Source organism: Sander vitreus, chromosome 6 (assembly GCF_031162955.1).
Source record: "Sander vitreus isolate 19-12246 chromosome 6, sanVit1, whole genome shotgun sequence".
NCBI classification, from domain to species: Eukaryota; Metazoa; Chordata; class Actinopteri; order Perciformes; family Percidae; genus Sander; species Sander vitreus.
In genome coordinates this window covers 19,581,343-19,597,212 of record NC_135860.1, presented here as the reverse complement: position 1 = coordinate 19,597,212, position 15,870 = coordinate 19,581,343, and the positions used below count along the sequence as shown (strand labels likewise).

Here is a 15,870-nt window from a genome sequence, read left to right as displayed (position 1 = left end):
CGTGCCAGGCCATGTTTGACCCGCAAGGTCTCAAAACTGTGCACAGTGTTTCTTTGAGCGAGTGAAAGGAGTGTTGTGCAAAAAAACAAACTAGAACTCAAGAGTGAAGCCTTTTAAAACAGCAGCGAGTGAGTTTATCATTTTGCCTCTTGGCTCCAGTATCCCTTCATATAAAGCATCGACTCATGCAATTTCACTACGGACTAGAAGAAGAAAAAGATAAACAACGGCAGAACTGGCAGCAGCATTGACGTCAATGCTTTGATTTGATTCGATGACCTACTTGGTCGGATCAAGCCTTTCATTCACCATAAAAGAACTCATCTTAACCAGGTAAGTTTACAAGAGAGACTTGCAGTCACTGAGAGTCCTGGCATCCGGTTGCCCAGGAGCTCGTTCATGCTTCCCATTTCCCCTTCGTCGCGCCCCGCTGAAAAAAAAGAGTGTTGTGCGGCATTGGCTCGCGCGCTATGAATCCGGGCACGCCAGCAAGATCTACGTCATTTTGACAACACGATGGCGCGCAGCAGGTTGGGAATGGCCAGTATAATTCACCTCTTATGTGACAGCACTCGCCACCTCGACTCCACTGCATGCACCCACATCACAGAAGCGTACTTAATAATAATAATAATAATAATAATAAATTGAATTTATATAGCACTTTTCAAGAACTCAAACTTGCTTTACAGGGTATAGATAATAGAGACAAACAAACAAAACAAAACAAAACAAGATTCAGGCATAGATGAAAAGGGGAGGGGCGTGGGGCTAGGGATAGGCAGTGGTGAAGAGATGGGTCTTGAGGCGAGACTGGAAGATGGTGAGGGACTCAGAGGTGCGGATCTCTTGGGGGAGGGAGTTCCAGAGCCTGGGAGCTGCCCTGGAGAATGCTCTGTCCCCAAAACTGCGGAGGTTGGACTTTTGGATGCAGAGGAGACCAGCTGAGGTGGATCTGAGGGACCGTGAGGGTTGGTACGGGGAGAGGAGGTCAGTGAGGTATGAGGGGGCCAGATGGTGGAGGGCTTTGTAGGTGAAACACTTGACATCATTAGCCTGTTTCAGTATATAGCTACGGTATACTTTTCTGATCGTCAAAACCACACCAGAGATGTTTGGCTTGAAAATATATGCTAATCAATCGTACTTACAGGCATTGCCCTCACAGGGAACGAAAGCAACTTATTCTTTTTTCAGAATAACCAAAGTTTCAGGAGACACTGAACCAGCGTGTAAACCGTTATGTAGTTCTTTTCCACAAATAAACCGGAAGTAAACTGAACATATTCCCGTATTTCAGGATAATTACCAATTGTGCCCAGTAGATGGCACTCTAATACAACAAATGACACAAGAAACGGCTTATTCATTCTCATGTCAGCTGAAAACACCGTTGAAAAGTTTGTCCCGAACCTCCTTCCAGGATAACTGAAGTTGCTTGGCTGATAGGGCTTTTTGAATCCTTCTGTAAAGTTAACGTTAGATGCTATGATGGCGCTGCTAACGTTAGCAAAGTTGCTTGCTAATGTTATTTCAGACTCAGGCTCTTCAGCTGCCCCAACAGAGTTTGCCTCAGCGGTGGACGAGGAAACATCAACTGTAACATCTACAGATGAAATCTTGCTAATTTTAGCTGCATTACTATGCCGGAAGAAAAAAATCTTGTATCCTTTTCTGCGACTAACGTTCCAGTCAACTAGCCTCAGCCTGCTCGCTTCTCAGTGAGTCACATGACTCACTTTCACCTCTATAGCAGCTATAACAGTTAATTTTAGTAGGCTACATTCAAACCTATCCATAACCCTTTTTTGCTATTTGCCTCATTATTTGATATACAAAAATATAAATAATGTCAGACAGCGAATTAGTAATTATTTAAAAAAAAAAAAAAAAAAAGATCCAACTCCTGCCAGCAGGGGGTGCTGCAGCAGACTAAAAAATGTTGGGTGACCCTCCCCTCAACAAAGAATAAAAAGACATGACCCTCCCCTATTTTCCTCCGGTGGTCCATTCCATAAATACTGAACGGTCCCTTATCAAGCTTATTTTCAGAATTCATAGGTCGGAGTGATATGACTTAAATGCTGAATGTTCCGTTTTTACAGTAATAAAAAGGCAGAAAAGCAAGGCAACAATACACACAACACAAAGACTTTGCTGTCTTTAGGAAAACATTTATGTGCCGTGTTGGACGCTGTTGCTCTAGTGACAGCCAGCTGAGTCGATGTTTCTTGTCTCATGTTGATCTCAGCTGTGTTATCTTTAGTGTTGAGCCAAAGCAAGAAAAACTGCATTTCAGCACAACAGAGCAAGAACAGAGGTCTCTGTTTTTGCTTATAGTCAAAGATCTTTGTCTTTCTCACAGTATACACAAACACAGTTTGATATGAATTACTTTAGGCTTTCCAACCTCTCAGCAGAAGGAGAGGAGGAGAGAAATCTGAGGTCATGTCAGTAACTGAGCAGCGCAGAGTGAAGTATGCCTGCATAAGCTTTTAGTTGAGTGTGTGCAGGTGGGTTACATGTGTTTTAGTGCATGACCTTCCATTTGTAATGAGAGACAATCTGCAATACACAGATTAAACTGATATTCTTGGGTATCCATTTGTCAGGGACATCTGGAGCAATAGCTAGTGGCATATCTCTTCATGGAAAACTTATAACCCTATAAGCCAGATTCATATACACTATGTTTTTCCTTTCCTTTGGAGAGACCATGGAATCAAAGTATCAACAATGAACCACAATAACCTGCTCATTAATGTTAATAAAGACTGATCTTCATTAATCCTTCCTGCTTGATTGACAGTTAAATGAAAAATGTCAATCCAGGCGGTCATGTTACAAGATTAATAAGCATTTTTCAATTCCATGTACTTCTTTAACCATCCCTCTACATCACCAACATGGGGTAAAATACACCTAGAAACACAGAGTCATTCTAAAACATCCACCAAGATTACAAAAAAAATCTGACTCCTTACCATATCTTAACTCTGCTGCAGTAGGTGGTGCAACTTCCAGCTGCCCTGAAAAAGAAGAGAATAAGAAAAAATCTATTATAAAGCATCTGCATCTCCAATGGCCTGCTTTTCTATAGAGGGGAAAAATCAGGATAAATGTCACACAGTTCTTAAATGGCAAAGCCTTTCAGTCAGGACCTTAATAAGTAGGGAGGGAGAGGGAGAGAGAGAGAGAGAGAGAGAGAACATTTTAGCAATGTGTCAGAGGAGATAAAAGGGAGCGAGGAAGAAGCGGAAAGAGCACCTTCCTCGTTGCCATATTGCCTGAGCGAGATGTGGATAGGAAGAAGAATGACGTCAGACGTCATTGGTGTGTGTGGGGTGACAAACAGACGGCGAGAAAGGTAGTATGAGATCGAAGGTGTGAGAGGCTTTTATTTTCTGGCATCATCTCAACAGATTTAAAGTAATACCATCATCCAACACAACGTGGATGAAAATAAAATGATTACTTTGTCTACACTGTGAAATTTAAAAGGAAAAATTAAGTTAAAGAGCTGTAACATCCATCTATGACGTGAAGTGTCAGACTGGATATGCCACACAAAAAACAGTCGCACCGTGACACAAAGACCTGCTGTAAAACAAGAGATAATTACTGTGCTTTTAAGGCTAAAGACAGGAAAGAAATTGGATTTGTTTTACTGGAGGTCAGTAGAAATGTTAGTCCACATAATGAAGTCTGTTCCATCAGTTACAGGTGTTATTGCACCACTGCAGGGCAAACCAGGCGGCAGCAGATTTCGCCATACACAATCTGTCTCCGCTACTATTTCAGCCAGACACACAAGCATGCATTCTGACACAGACACTTGCTATCCCCAATGCACTATTCCAACTGAGTTTGTTACAAGTGCAAATGCCAACTTTTTGGGAGGAGAGCTATCTCTGCCAAGAATTGACTCCCGCTATTTAAAATGTTTGTGTTTTTTTTCTCCACATCCTGAATACATTTTGACATTGCTATCACTTTATAGACACATTCACATTGAAAACTGGTAAAACATTATCCACCTCATAATACTAAAAGTCAGGCTGTACCATCAGAAAAAATGCAAAAAAAAAAAAAAAGTGCCTTTATCCTGTCCCCACCCATTTCCATCTTCTCATTTCCTTTCAGGAATCAGTGTCACATTACTTACTACATGCTGCAGTCTTCAGTTCAACCCCGGTCTCATGTTGCTAACACAACAATGGACAACTGTTCACCTCAACGACAGCCCTTTCATCAGCAAGAGAGTACAAATACTACCGGCACATTCACAGAAACGCACCAACACGACTATATGTTCATCATCAGTGCTCATACTTACACACTCAAAGATGTGTAATTGCCTCCAGCCTCTGCAGCACTGACCTTGTGCATAATGAAATGCTGTCTCTTTCCAATTTCGACCATGAGCATTATTAAAAGGTTTTATCTCATTTCACAGGTTTTGGAAAATCCTCTCAGCTACAAAAGCATACATAAACTATCAATCTAAAGAGAGGAAGAAACTGGCAGAGATGAAGATCCTGCCCACAGAGGGCTTCGGCAATGAGGTACCAGAGCATATTTCTTTCCATTTATTACTCATTCATGGGTTGTTCTAGGATTTAATTATTTTTGCATTGGTCCAAGCTTGGGTTATCTTAAGACTAAAGCAGATAATTCCTTTTGTAATTTAGTGCCGTTACAAAATTGTGTATTTTGTTATCATCCACATTTGTTCTACAAGAATAGGGTGAGTCAAGGTTATAGAAACTGCAGAAATATCGTGTAGAAACAACAATATACTTGTGCAATGAACAGTAGCGGTTGAAATTAATTAAAATGCTTGCTGAGTATTTGTTTTTCAGAGGTTTTTGGCACACTTAACTATTTCTCAGACAGCAGATACTATGGCCGTGCGCTGTTGAACAATGCTAAAATACAGGTCTGTGATCAGTCTTATGTTTTAAGCTGTCCCATTTTGATATGACAGAAATAATGCAATACATCATTGTGGTAATACATAATTGTGGCCCAAGTCAAAAGCCTGTTCCTGCTATATCTTGCAAAATGAAAATGCAGCTGAGTCACCATCTCATCCCTGGTCACATGAAAAAAAAAACATGAACGAGAAACAGAGTTCCTTGAAGATTTTTCTCTCCCAATCCAGCTATTTATTATAACTGTGGTAGCTGACATAGCTGTCTATTGCCCTCAGAACTCCTCTGGTATAAAGTATTGATTGCATGGTAACTTAAATCCCCCAGCGCCGCTGCCTCAAAAGAATTCAATTCCAACAGACAGGAGTGATGAAAACATGTAATGGGCTGTGATAAGTAGCTAACCACAAGCATGATTAATACCGAGGCAGCCATGTTTCATTCATCTCAAACCTTTCCTTATCTTGCATTGCCCTACTGCACAATCACCCATACAGCACACACCTGGCATCGTATGAAAACTGTGCTTACAGATAAACAGAAAACAGGATATTTGGGCTCAGATCTTAACTGTTCTTTGCCAAGTCAGATACAACAATTCTCTGAAGAATTAACTATGCTCAGCCTACAAATGATCTAAGACTATAACAAGGCTGTTAACTGGTAGTGAAATGTTCTTTGAAAAAGGGGCTGTACTCGAAATACTGGAAAAATGTGTGCTGGGTTTGCATTCACACGGCTCTCACAGACTGTTCCCCATACATGAAGTACCTGAAATATGTTTTTTCACGTGCGGCCAGACTGGCTTTCAAAACAAAGAACAGAGAATCTCGGATTGCAACACACAGAGGGAATGTGACTTCATTCTCTGCTCAGGATGCCATTACTCCACTATATCTTTATATATCTTATTTGTGTGCTGGATAGTTTTACCCTGAGGTTTTTTGTTTTATTCCATCCTCAGCTTCTTGCTGCTATGAAATAAGTCTGTTTGAACACTGAAGTCCTCTTAAGCTGTGATTGTTTGAAGGGGAGAGACAAGTCTCATTTTCCGGTCTTTATTTTGCCGTGACAAATGGCTTTTTCCACACGTTTGTCTCTTGGTGCTGATATGGCATGAAATTGAAGTGTGAACAGAGTTTGGGAAATTGGAGATAAGTCTGTGAAGGAACTGAAAAACCAAGTTCTCTCACGGCAGTTATGAATGTCAGTCAATGAAAATGATAAATAGGAGGCAATAACATTTTCTGCAAAGTTAGGTGTTGGATGTTACAGTGGTAGAAACCAGAAGATTTGCACTGGCATTTTTAATGGCAGTACTGTGCAGCAGTTCAGCGCAGTTTGTGTGTGTGACTGCCTCTGTGTGTGTGTGTGTGTGTGTGTGTCTTGGGCTTTATCTAGCAAGAAACATTGTCTTCCCCACAGAATTGTGTGTGAAGGGGTGTGGTGTGTAAGTGTATAAGCATGCGTTTATCAGTGTGAATCTATATCATATTATCTGCAGAGTGTGTGTGTGTGTGTGTGTGTGAGAGAGAGAGTTCAGCAGAACAGGAACAATAGAAGGCTAAAGCCATTCATCAACCTCACTGCACCTCAATATTCTCCTATGATTTATGAGACAGGAAAGAGCTAATTTCACAGCACGCAGAATGTGGGTCAAGACGGCAGGGACAGTTATTAGTAAACTTCTAAAGTCTAGGTTGAAATTAATTTTACCTAGAAAAGGCAATTAGATTTAGAAATAAATATATTTAAGGGAGTACAACTCAATAGAAAGCAGACAATACATGAAATATTTATGTATCTAATGTCCTCTAATATAGTAGTCCAATGTAGTTTCAGCTTGTGATTTGCATATAAAACGCTCATTTGGAGGAAAGGCTATTTATTTCTGTTTCTGCTCCCCTTTGCCAAGCTCTTACAGTACATACTGGCAGACTTCTGAAAGTCATAATACAACTTAAAATACTTTGTCTGCTGAGGGGAAAATAATAGGCTTGCTCCCAGTAAATGCAGAATTGACTAGTCAGTATATACCCGTGAGAAGAAAATACCTGGGGCACGACACCACACAAACTGAAGCCTAACAGTGTGGTTGAATTTCAGCAAAGTACTTGTTTTCTTCCCCTGTGAGTTGAGTGAACTCTATATGGCAGGTAGACAAATATAAATAGGACACCCGTCTATTCTCCCAGTGCCAATTAAGACAGCTGTGGAGGGCCTGAGACTAAACACAGAAACAGACCAAAAACAACCACAAATCCTTGAAAGTAACCCAGTAATGGCAAACCACAAGCGAGAGGAGGAAAACAAGAAAGCAGCCCCGTTTCCTCTCTGTCTTACTGCTAGCACCCAGCCAGTAGGAACAAAGGGCAAAGTAAAACAATGTTTTTAATTGAGCAATGGGCTGCCTAACTAACTCCTAGAGCTTAACACTAAAGGCAGTTTAGAATGACTTCCCCTGTGGTTTTTAGTAACACTAACACAGCGAAAACGTTCCTAGGAGAACATTAATTTACATGAATTGTTTAAACCGATAATAAGATGCCATAATAACATCATATTTTTATAGTTAAATAGTGATACAGACCGAAAAGGTTCTACCTATATTACAGTGAACGCTCACTTCATTTTAGTTGTGAGCAAATGCAAATCCTGCAGCAGCCCTTTCTTTCAAAGGCATGGTTCTCAAAGCTGGCAACAAAAGTGAAGCTGGTTTTCATCCATGCAAGTTAATTGCACTTAATTACATGCACCTGCCTTCCTAGATGTCAATTAGTCATTCTATCAGATTGATAGAATTAACAGCCCTACTCACTCTACTACGCCCACAAACTCATGCACAGGTGTTTTCACTTATTTTGGCTAATTAGAACCTCTGTGTAGGTGTGCACAGACCATCTTCCTGATTCTCTTTTCCTGCTTCTGTTTAGTGCGGGACAACTTTACATTTTGATGGTTGGCTGCACTCTATCTGGCCGTACCGGCATGCTGCATGTTACTGTACATATCAGCAAGAGCAGGGAAAATTGCTTAAACGGGGCAACAGTGGCACAAACTATACTGAATCCGTCTTAGTTGATAAACAGCAGCAGGTAGAGACGAGGGAGCTGTGAGAAAGCTGCTTATTGAGAGTGAGGTTTACTGGATTTAGCTGCATCTTTAAACCTGCTTGTGCACAACATGTGGAGTTGTTATGCAGTAATATTTCCATTGTTTACCATATGCTGGAAAGGTACGTTTTGTACCCTACTTGCTGCTTAAGCCAGGGTCAGCACGTTCTGTTTTCCAAATTTAAATATTGGAAACCACACTTTGTACAACACAAACCAGGATTTCATTAATTGGAGCACACCCACTCTTATGTGGAGTTGAGCTTAGCAAACTCAAAGCATGACTCTCCTAAATTTAAACGTGAAAAAAGGTCTAATCAGCAAAGAAAAGAGTTTTGGAAGCTGACTGTACACTATATCCCCAGCATCAAACAGCACACATTAAAAGTTAGTAATAGTGGAGAGTTAGCCAGAGCTGTTAGGAGAGTAAATATTGGACTCTGTCTGCTGTTTGCTAACAAGAAAAAACATTTACTATTATAAATCCTTCCTATGCAACTTCAATATCTGTATTTGGGGCCAGTCAACAAAGCAGCTAGTGAAGTCAATTTGCCAATATAGTAAGAAACTTAGGTAGGTAAACCTAGAAAGCAGTAAATACAGGCCTTGAGAAAAATATTAATACCTGCTATAAAGTGCTGACTTAAGTCTTGTGGGACTGCAGTGAATTTAGCAGCCATGGTGACTGTGTAGCAAGGTCAGTTACAGAAGCCTCTGGGGGAAGGTATGATGTGTTGTGGTACATCTCATAGAAGTGTGAAGGGACAGAATGAGAGTGGGAGAAATAAGAGGAAAAAAGAAAGTGAGTGAGGAGTCAGCAGAGCAAAAGAAGTGAAAGGGGAAAACAGTTTGGAGGTGTGTTGTCTTCAGAGGTCATATTGTCCCATGAAAAAAAAAAAGATAATCCCTCTCTGTCTTTTACGCTCTCAAGATCATGACCTCGTGATAGAATGGACAAGCTCACAAAAACAAACACCACCATGAATATCAAACACATCCTGCTGTGCATAATAATATTACATGGGCTTCTGTGGTGCCCGTATAATTTGATTCATGCCTTGATCCATCTGTCTAGGTTTTATAAGAAGGAAGAGCCATACAGTATGTAGTGACTTTCCTCCATCTTTCATATCTTCTGAATAATTACATTTTAATTGGTGCCAGATTGTCAACTGGAAGACAATCTCACATACTGGGCTCCATATATAATGATTAACCTTGGCTCTGATTTATTGTCTTTTAAAGACTCAAAGGAAAAGAAACTTTATCAAAAAGTGTATTTTACTCTCCAAACAAAACAAAAAAAAGTTCAAATACAGTGGTTCTTGCAGGTCCGTTCATTTTTGTTTTGTTTGAAGTTTTTATATAATACTATAGCTTCCCAGTAGTGTTCATTATGTATTCAAATCCAAACATTCATGCTGCCGCTGCCTAACATACTTACTGGTGCCATGTGTACATGGTGTCCACAGCAGTAACATTACATTGCTTAGCTTCTGTGCCGTTATTTCCAAATTTAGCACAGCTAACGTTGATTCAGTTAGTGCCTGCATTCAGATTATTGATAACCTTAATGATAAACTGTAGTAAACGTCACTGCTTTTTGCTAAGGCTGAGTGTGCATTACCATTTAAAAAACCTTTAAAAGAACTAGGGCTGTCCCAAACGATTAGTTGACTAATCTAGTCAAACTAATCTATCTATCGATTAATTTTTCGATTAATCTAACGATTAATTTTTCAATTAGCGATTATTTTTTAACATTTTACACAAAACAAATTTCAATAAGGTTCAAATCTCTATTTATTAAAATTGTTTAACACTGCACTGTTCCAAGTAAAATGTATTTGTAGTGCAACCTGAAGCCAAAATAAAGTCACTTTCAGGAGGAATACAAAAATAAAAACTTAAGTAAACAGAGCAAGAGCAAAAAGAGTAACCTGTATTTGCTTTGCTGTCTTAAAATCCATTTCAACATCAACAAAAATACATTAAACACTTAGTTGTGAATCAAAACAGTTATCAAAATTAAACAATTCTGGTAACACTGCTCACTCAGAGAAACATTAATAAAACTGGTTGTGCTTTTGGATAGGGGTGCACCAGTCAGATACTCAGGATTGGTATCAAGCCGAACTGTAATAACTGAACTAACTAAAATGCAAAGGAATGTAAACAACAAAGACTTTTTAGTGCAAACTGCATAATGACACAAACCTTTAACAATACAATAAAACTTGGTGACTGCCCTGTTGTCAACATTGAACTAATGGAGAATTAACTTAAGTGCAAAGGAATGGAATTGAATTGCCTTGTTGCTGAAAGGTGCTGTAGAAATAAAGTTGCCTTGTCTTACAACCTCAGCCTGTCAGTCAGTCACCAGGGCACAGAAACCACTGTTGTGCCTGCATGTCTCAGGAGGAAGTGTCACCGCGAACGCTTTCGGCGTGAAGTTTTGAAAACTGTAAACTGCAAAGTGCTGCGGGAACAGTGTTGCCAACTCTTCAAAGAAAGTCGCTAGCACCAGCTCCAAAAGCCGCTAAATGTCGCTAGTTGACGTCATACGGTCATTTGCATATTTTTTACGTCATTACGCAATCATTTGTATAAAGCTTAGTGGTTGCATCAGCAAGGTAGATAGAAAGAAATAGAACTCTTTAGCCAAATTCAATACAGGAATTTATTTGACCTTATAATTATTACTTAGGTAGCCTATCTTTGAAGTAAAAAAAATTCTACAAAGGGAGGGAAAAAGATCGATAAAGAATTCTCAAAGAAGGCTAGCTTGCCCAGGTCCAGGCCAGCTCAGTGGCGTCTTTCTCCCGTCGCGTCCTGCTGTCTCTCCTACCTACACCGGCCCCCGCACACCCTGTCCCCCTCCCCTTCTAACTACCTGCACACTGTGCGCAGTGCTGCTGCACATGAGGAGAGAGGGGAGAGGCTGCTCCGCTGCTCCTCAGTCACAGAACGGAAGACTGTTTTGGCGGCTACAGGACAGAAATACCTTGCGTGCTCGCTGGACAATACTGACGACTTTTCTACAGAAAGTCGCCAGATTTGTCGCTAGTCGCTTTTTTGAAAAAAAGTCGCTAAGGGGGTCTGAAAACTCGCTAAATCTAGCAACAAAGTCGCTAAGTTGGCAACACTGTGCAGGAAACCCTGCTATTTTTAGATTTACACGTGAGTGGCGCTCATAGACAGTTAAAGAAACGCGACGCACCGACGCAAATTATTTGTGTCGACGCATTTACGTAATCGATGACGTCGACTACGTCAACGAATCGTCCCAGCCCTAAAAAGAACACAGTAGTCTGCCTTTAATTTAGTTTTCTTTGAGTGATAAAGTGTGATAATGTGCACATGAGCAGTTTGAAAGGTTGTGTCTTATTATTTAGCTTTTCTAAAACCAAAAAATAATTGAGCGATGGATTATAAAATGTGGCGTTACTAGCCGCTCTGACATGCAAACATTAGCATGCCTTGCTAACTTGCTTACTACCAACCTAACTTCTAATTTAATGTTACTTCAAAGGCTAGGAGGCATTTCATTAGCATGATATCATGTATGTAATTATCAAATACATAAGAACCCTTTCACTGAGTTTTTAAAACATGTCGGAGTTTTGAACCAATTCATGGAGCTAAGTTAGCTTCATAAGCTAGCCAGCTACAGCTAATAAAATCTGCCAGCAGTTGTCATTTCAGCCTGCAAAATCAGCAGTCACTGTGTAGAACTTGAAAGCCTGCTTTTGTCTACCACTGTCCGACACCAAGGACAAACTGTTTCAAAAATCAATATGAATTTCGAGCGGTAAATCTGCCACCGTTGTAAATGTAAAGCTTGGCGTAGCAACGGTATTAAAGTGGGGCTGGGCTTAATAAACAGTCAATTGTGGTATATTGTTTATGTATGATCAATAGGATATATGATATAATCAAATAAGGTATCCTTTAAAAGGAAAAAAACTCACTCATCCTCAACATCACTCTGCTTATTTGTTATTTGTCTAGCATCAGCGATAGCAGGTATCACTTAATTTTTGGGGGTTCAGCAGCACCCACTGCAGTTAAAACCATTCAGTCTGTGGCTGGGTTGGCTCAGTGGTAGAGCAGGCACACATATCCTGAGAGGTTTATGCCTCAACGCCGCGGTCAAGGGTTCGAATCCGACCTGTGATAATTTCCTTTCTCACCTAGCTGTCCTATCAAAAATGAAAGGCGGAAAAGCCCAAAAAAATAATCTTCAAAAAACACTCTCTTTAAAATCTCCTTGGCACACTGAGACTGATTAGTTGTTAATGGCTGCAGTTCTGTTGTTGGCAGCAAACTGCGCTCAATAAATACCCACAGCGTGTTATAGCGTGTCTGTGTGATGAATGGTGCATTTCTGTACACAAATGTTACAGCAACAATATCCACTGGACAGCAATATAACGGACTGTCTGGCATGTTATTTACTCAAGTAATTCAGCGAGAATCACTGTTTCCTTTTAGAAAGTCAAGTAGCAGCATGATGGCAGCATCATAACAAATCATGCAAATATTCTTCAGTGCTGATGATGCCTCTACTTTTTTATACCAGACTGAAGAGAGTCAGTTGTGTTTGTGCATGGGTCACAGCAGGTTAAACGTCATCATGGACCACCATTATGCCACAGCGTGTGTGAATTAGCATGACAATAAGAAGGTATGAGCCGAGGCAGAGTGGAGAAAGGTGCTCTCCTTGGTCCATCAGTTCAGGCTAGAAGGCTATAATCTGAAAGGCGGTGAGAGAGGATATGGCTTCCCCTTTCAACATGAAAGATGGAATATAATATTATCAGGCACTATGAAAGCAATGCATTGAGCCCAACAAATATTAAGCCTCCCTTCGAAATAGACAAACCTGAGAAAAGAGGATGAAAGCTTTGATGCGGGATTCATTATACCTGCTGAATCTTGTCATGGTTCAAGAAGAGATTAAGAAAAAGAATTTCAAACTTTAAGACAAACGGACGGGTTGTTTAAAGACAATGAAAGGAAGAGGTTTGTTTATGCCCCTAAGACTGTGTACTGTAGCCTCAAGGGTCACTGAGGTGAAAAACAAAGCAAAGTCATAAAATCATCTAGATATCGCCCATTCCCTCTTGCTGCTATTTCTTCTCTTTTGCATCTCCAATTAACTTTCCCTCTACATTACTTCTCCATCCTCTGAGCCATGAAGGGAAATTGCTTCTATCCTGTCTCATCTCACGTTTCCTTTCTTACCAGCAGGCCTGTGGGAAAACCACATTAGTGTAGTGGATGTCACTGAGTCACTCAGTAACTGGTGATCATAGAGGGCCAGATGGAACAGAATCTCATGATCTCTGGTTGCTTATTTATTAATTCATTTATCTGCTGCATCTCTCCTTTAGCAGGGTACAAGCGGCCGAAATGGGTTTCCTCAGGAGAGTGGATGGCGTCTCCCTTAGAGATAGGGTGAGAAGCTCAGTCATCCGTGAGGAGCTTGGAGTAGAGCCGCTGCTCCTTCGCGTCGAAAGGAGCCAGTTGAGGTGGTTCAGGCATCTGGTAAGGATGCCCCCTGGGCGCCTCCCTAGGGAGGTGTTCCAGGCACATCCAGCGAGGAGGCCTCGGGGAAGACCCAGGACTAGGTGGAGGGATTATATCTCCAACATGGCCTGGGAACGCCTCGGGATCCCCCAGTCGGAGCTGGTTAATGTGGCTCGGGAAAGGGAAGTTTGGGGTCCCCTGCTGGAGCTGCTCCCCCCGCGACACCGGATAAGCGGACGAAGATGGATGGAGATTGATGGATCTCTCCTTTAGCCTACTTCTCAAAATCTTTGCTTCATTTCTCTGTACTTTTGTCCATTGTATAAAATGTAACCGATGACTAATTTTTGTAAAGCAAACAAGATAACTCAATATGCAAATATGTTCCCTGTCTGAGTGTGAGAAATAGGCTTACCTGTCCCCCCAAAACAAAATGTGTATAGATCAGCATTTACTTCTGGGAATAATTCCCAGAATAATTCAAATTAACCTCAAAGTCATTTTTCTTTTTTTTTTTTCTCTGCATGATTTATTGACAGTGTTAATGTCACATTGATTATTACGTGACAAAGTGACAGCATTTGTCCTTCAGCAAGTCATTAAAATAATATATATTTCAACTAATCTGTAATCATCAATTATTTTAATTACTATAATTACCATAGTTACAGTGAGCCCCCTTATTTCCACTCTCTCTATCATTATTATATCCTCACAATGATATTTAGACAATCAATAGATAATAATAAATCAATTAATTAATAATTAATCATTTTGTTTTATATGAAAATCCCAGTCCCAGTATTAGTTGGTCAGTCATTTCAAATATTTATATTTATTTGCAATGCAAAAGACTGTGTAATAATCACTAAACTGGTCTCTGACAGTGTAGTTACTGAGATCTCAAACATGAAAATGAGTCATCAAGATCCACACTTTAACTAAGCTGTACAAACTGGTCACAAGTGTAAAAGGCTTTTCAGCTGTGCTTTTGTTCACCAGGGTCAGCTTTATTCTTCTAAACTGTCATGATAGTAAATCACAAAATGTCCCTGATTGGTCTTAATTCATTGTCTTTGAAACATCTATGTTCAAATTTTGTTGAAATCATGAGCTCATTTTTGTTCTTTCTGGCTTGAGTCAAACAAAAAAATTGCTAAATGTCCTAGAAGAATAAAATTGGGATTTGTATTCTCATTAAATATGTCTGAGTTACTTTGCACCATACTTGGTTATTAGAGCTCCCTCATAGTTTTTACTTCTCGCCATCCTTTCGCTTTCCGTCTGTTTACTCCTCTGCTCTAAATTAATCTTTGCCGACATCTCTCCCTTATCCATTCTAAGTGTCTGCATCCCCACCTTACAGTACCTTGCTTCCTTCAAACTTCTCTCCTCTTTTTCTAAGAACGGGATATTTCTATCGCTACAAGAGGTAAGGGGAATGTACTTGTGTATGATCTCCACTACAACTTGCTTTTTCCTAACACTTTCTCTTTTCTCTACTCAAACAAACATCTAGTCCTAACACTGAGCCCCTAAAATGTTGACTGGACATTTGTCTGGAGAATAAAGTCTGAGAACCAAAAACTAGTAACAACTTACCAGCCCTCAGTCTGCCTTGTATGTTCTACTGTTTCACCAAAAACATTGCAATACAAAAGTATTGCAGTCTGATTTCCCTAAAGTTGTGATTATTAAGTGACTTGAAATAAAATGCATGCTCCATGCTTAATAAAGAGAAGTAGTTTTAGCCACCATGACATAGAGGCATGACTAGAAAATAGCTGTCTGACATTAAAACAGAAGACCCAGTAAAGTTGATCCCGGACTGTGTACCACCACTTTCAAAGAATGGTAAGGGAAGTTTTCAATTCTGAAAAAGCATCAACAAAGCCTTCTTATATCCAGAATACTGCATTTACAGCACACCCTATGCTATGAACAATGGGTCAAATGTGAAAGGGGTTGTTTGTTATTACATACAGAACATTTTCTACCGACTCTGCAGTTCTCCTCAGCTCTACGGAAAGATTTAAAATCTTCCATCTCAGTGTTTTGATTTTACAGCTGGCAACTCTACTATTTTGGGTGATCAACTAGTTCCCAGCAGCTTGCTGTTTTCAGAAAAAAACTCAACAGACTGTATGCTACCTGCCCAGCACCAAATGGAAGACAAGCCAAGTTAGCAACTAGCTGGTGAACATAGCGAAGCATTTAGCAGCTAAAGAGACAGATGTTTTCCTCAGGGGTTGGTGGTGACCAAAAACAGAGCTAAAAGAAGAGTGAAAATT

The 15,870-nt window shown here is 40.2% G+C and overlaps 1 protein-coding gene across 2 annotated transcripts in view; it reads right to left on the bottom strand.

The window, feature by feature from the left end:
• LOC144519892 (transmembrane protein 65-like) overlaps positions 1 to 15,870 on the bottom strand; it is a 43,252-nt gene that overhangs the window by 21,697 nt on the left and 5,685 nt on the right. For both annotated transcript variants that reach the window (XM_078253405.1, XM_078253406.1), the window contains exon 3: positions 2,985 to 3,029. In XM_078253405.1, coding sequence (XP_078109531.1) covers positions 2,985 to 3,029 — 45 coding nt within the window. The remainder of the gene's footprint in view (positions 1 to 2,984; positions 3,030 to 15,870) is intronic.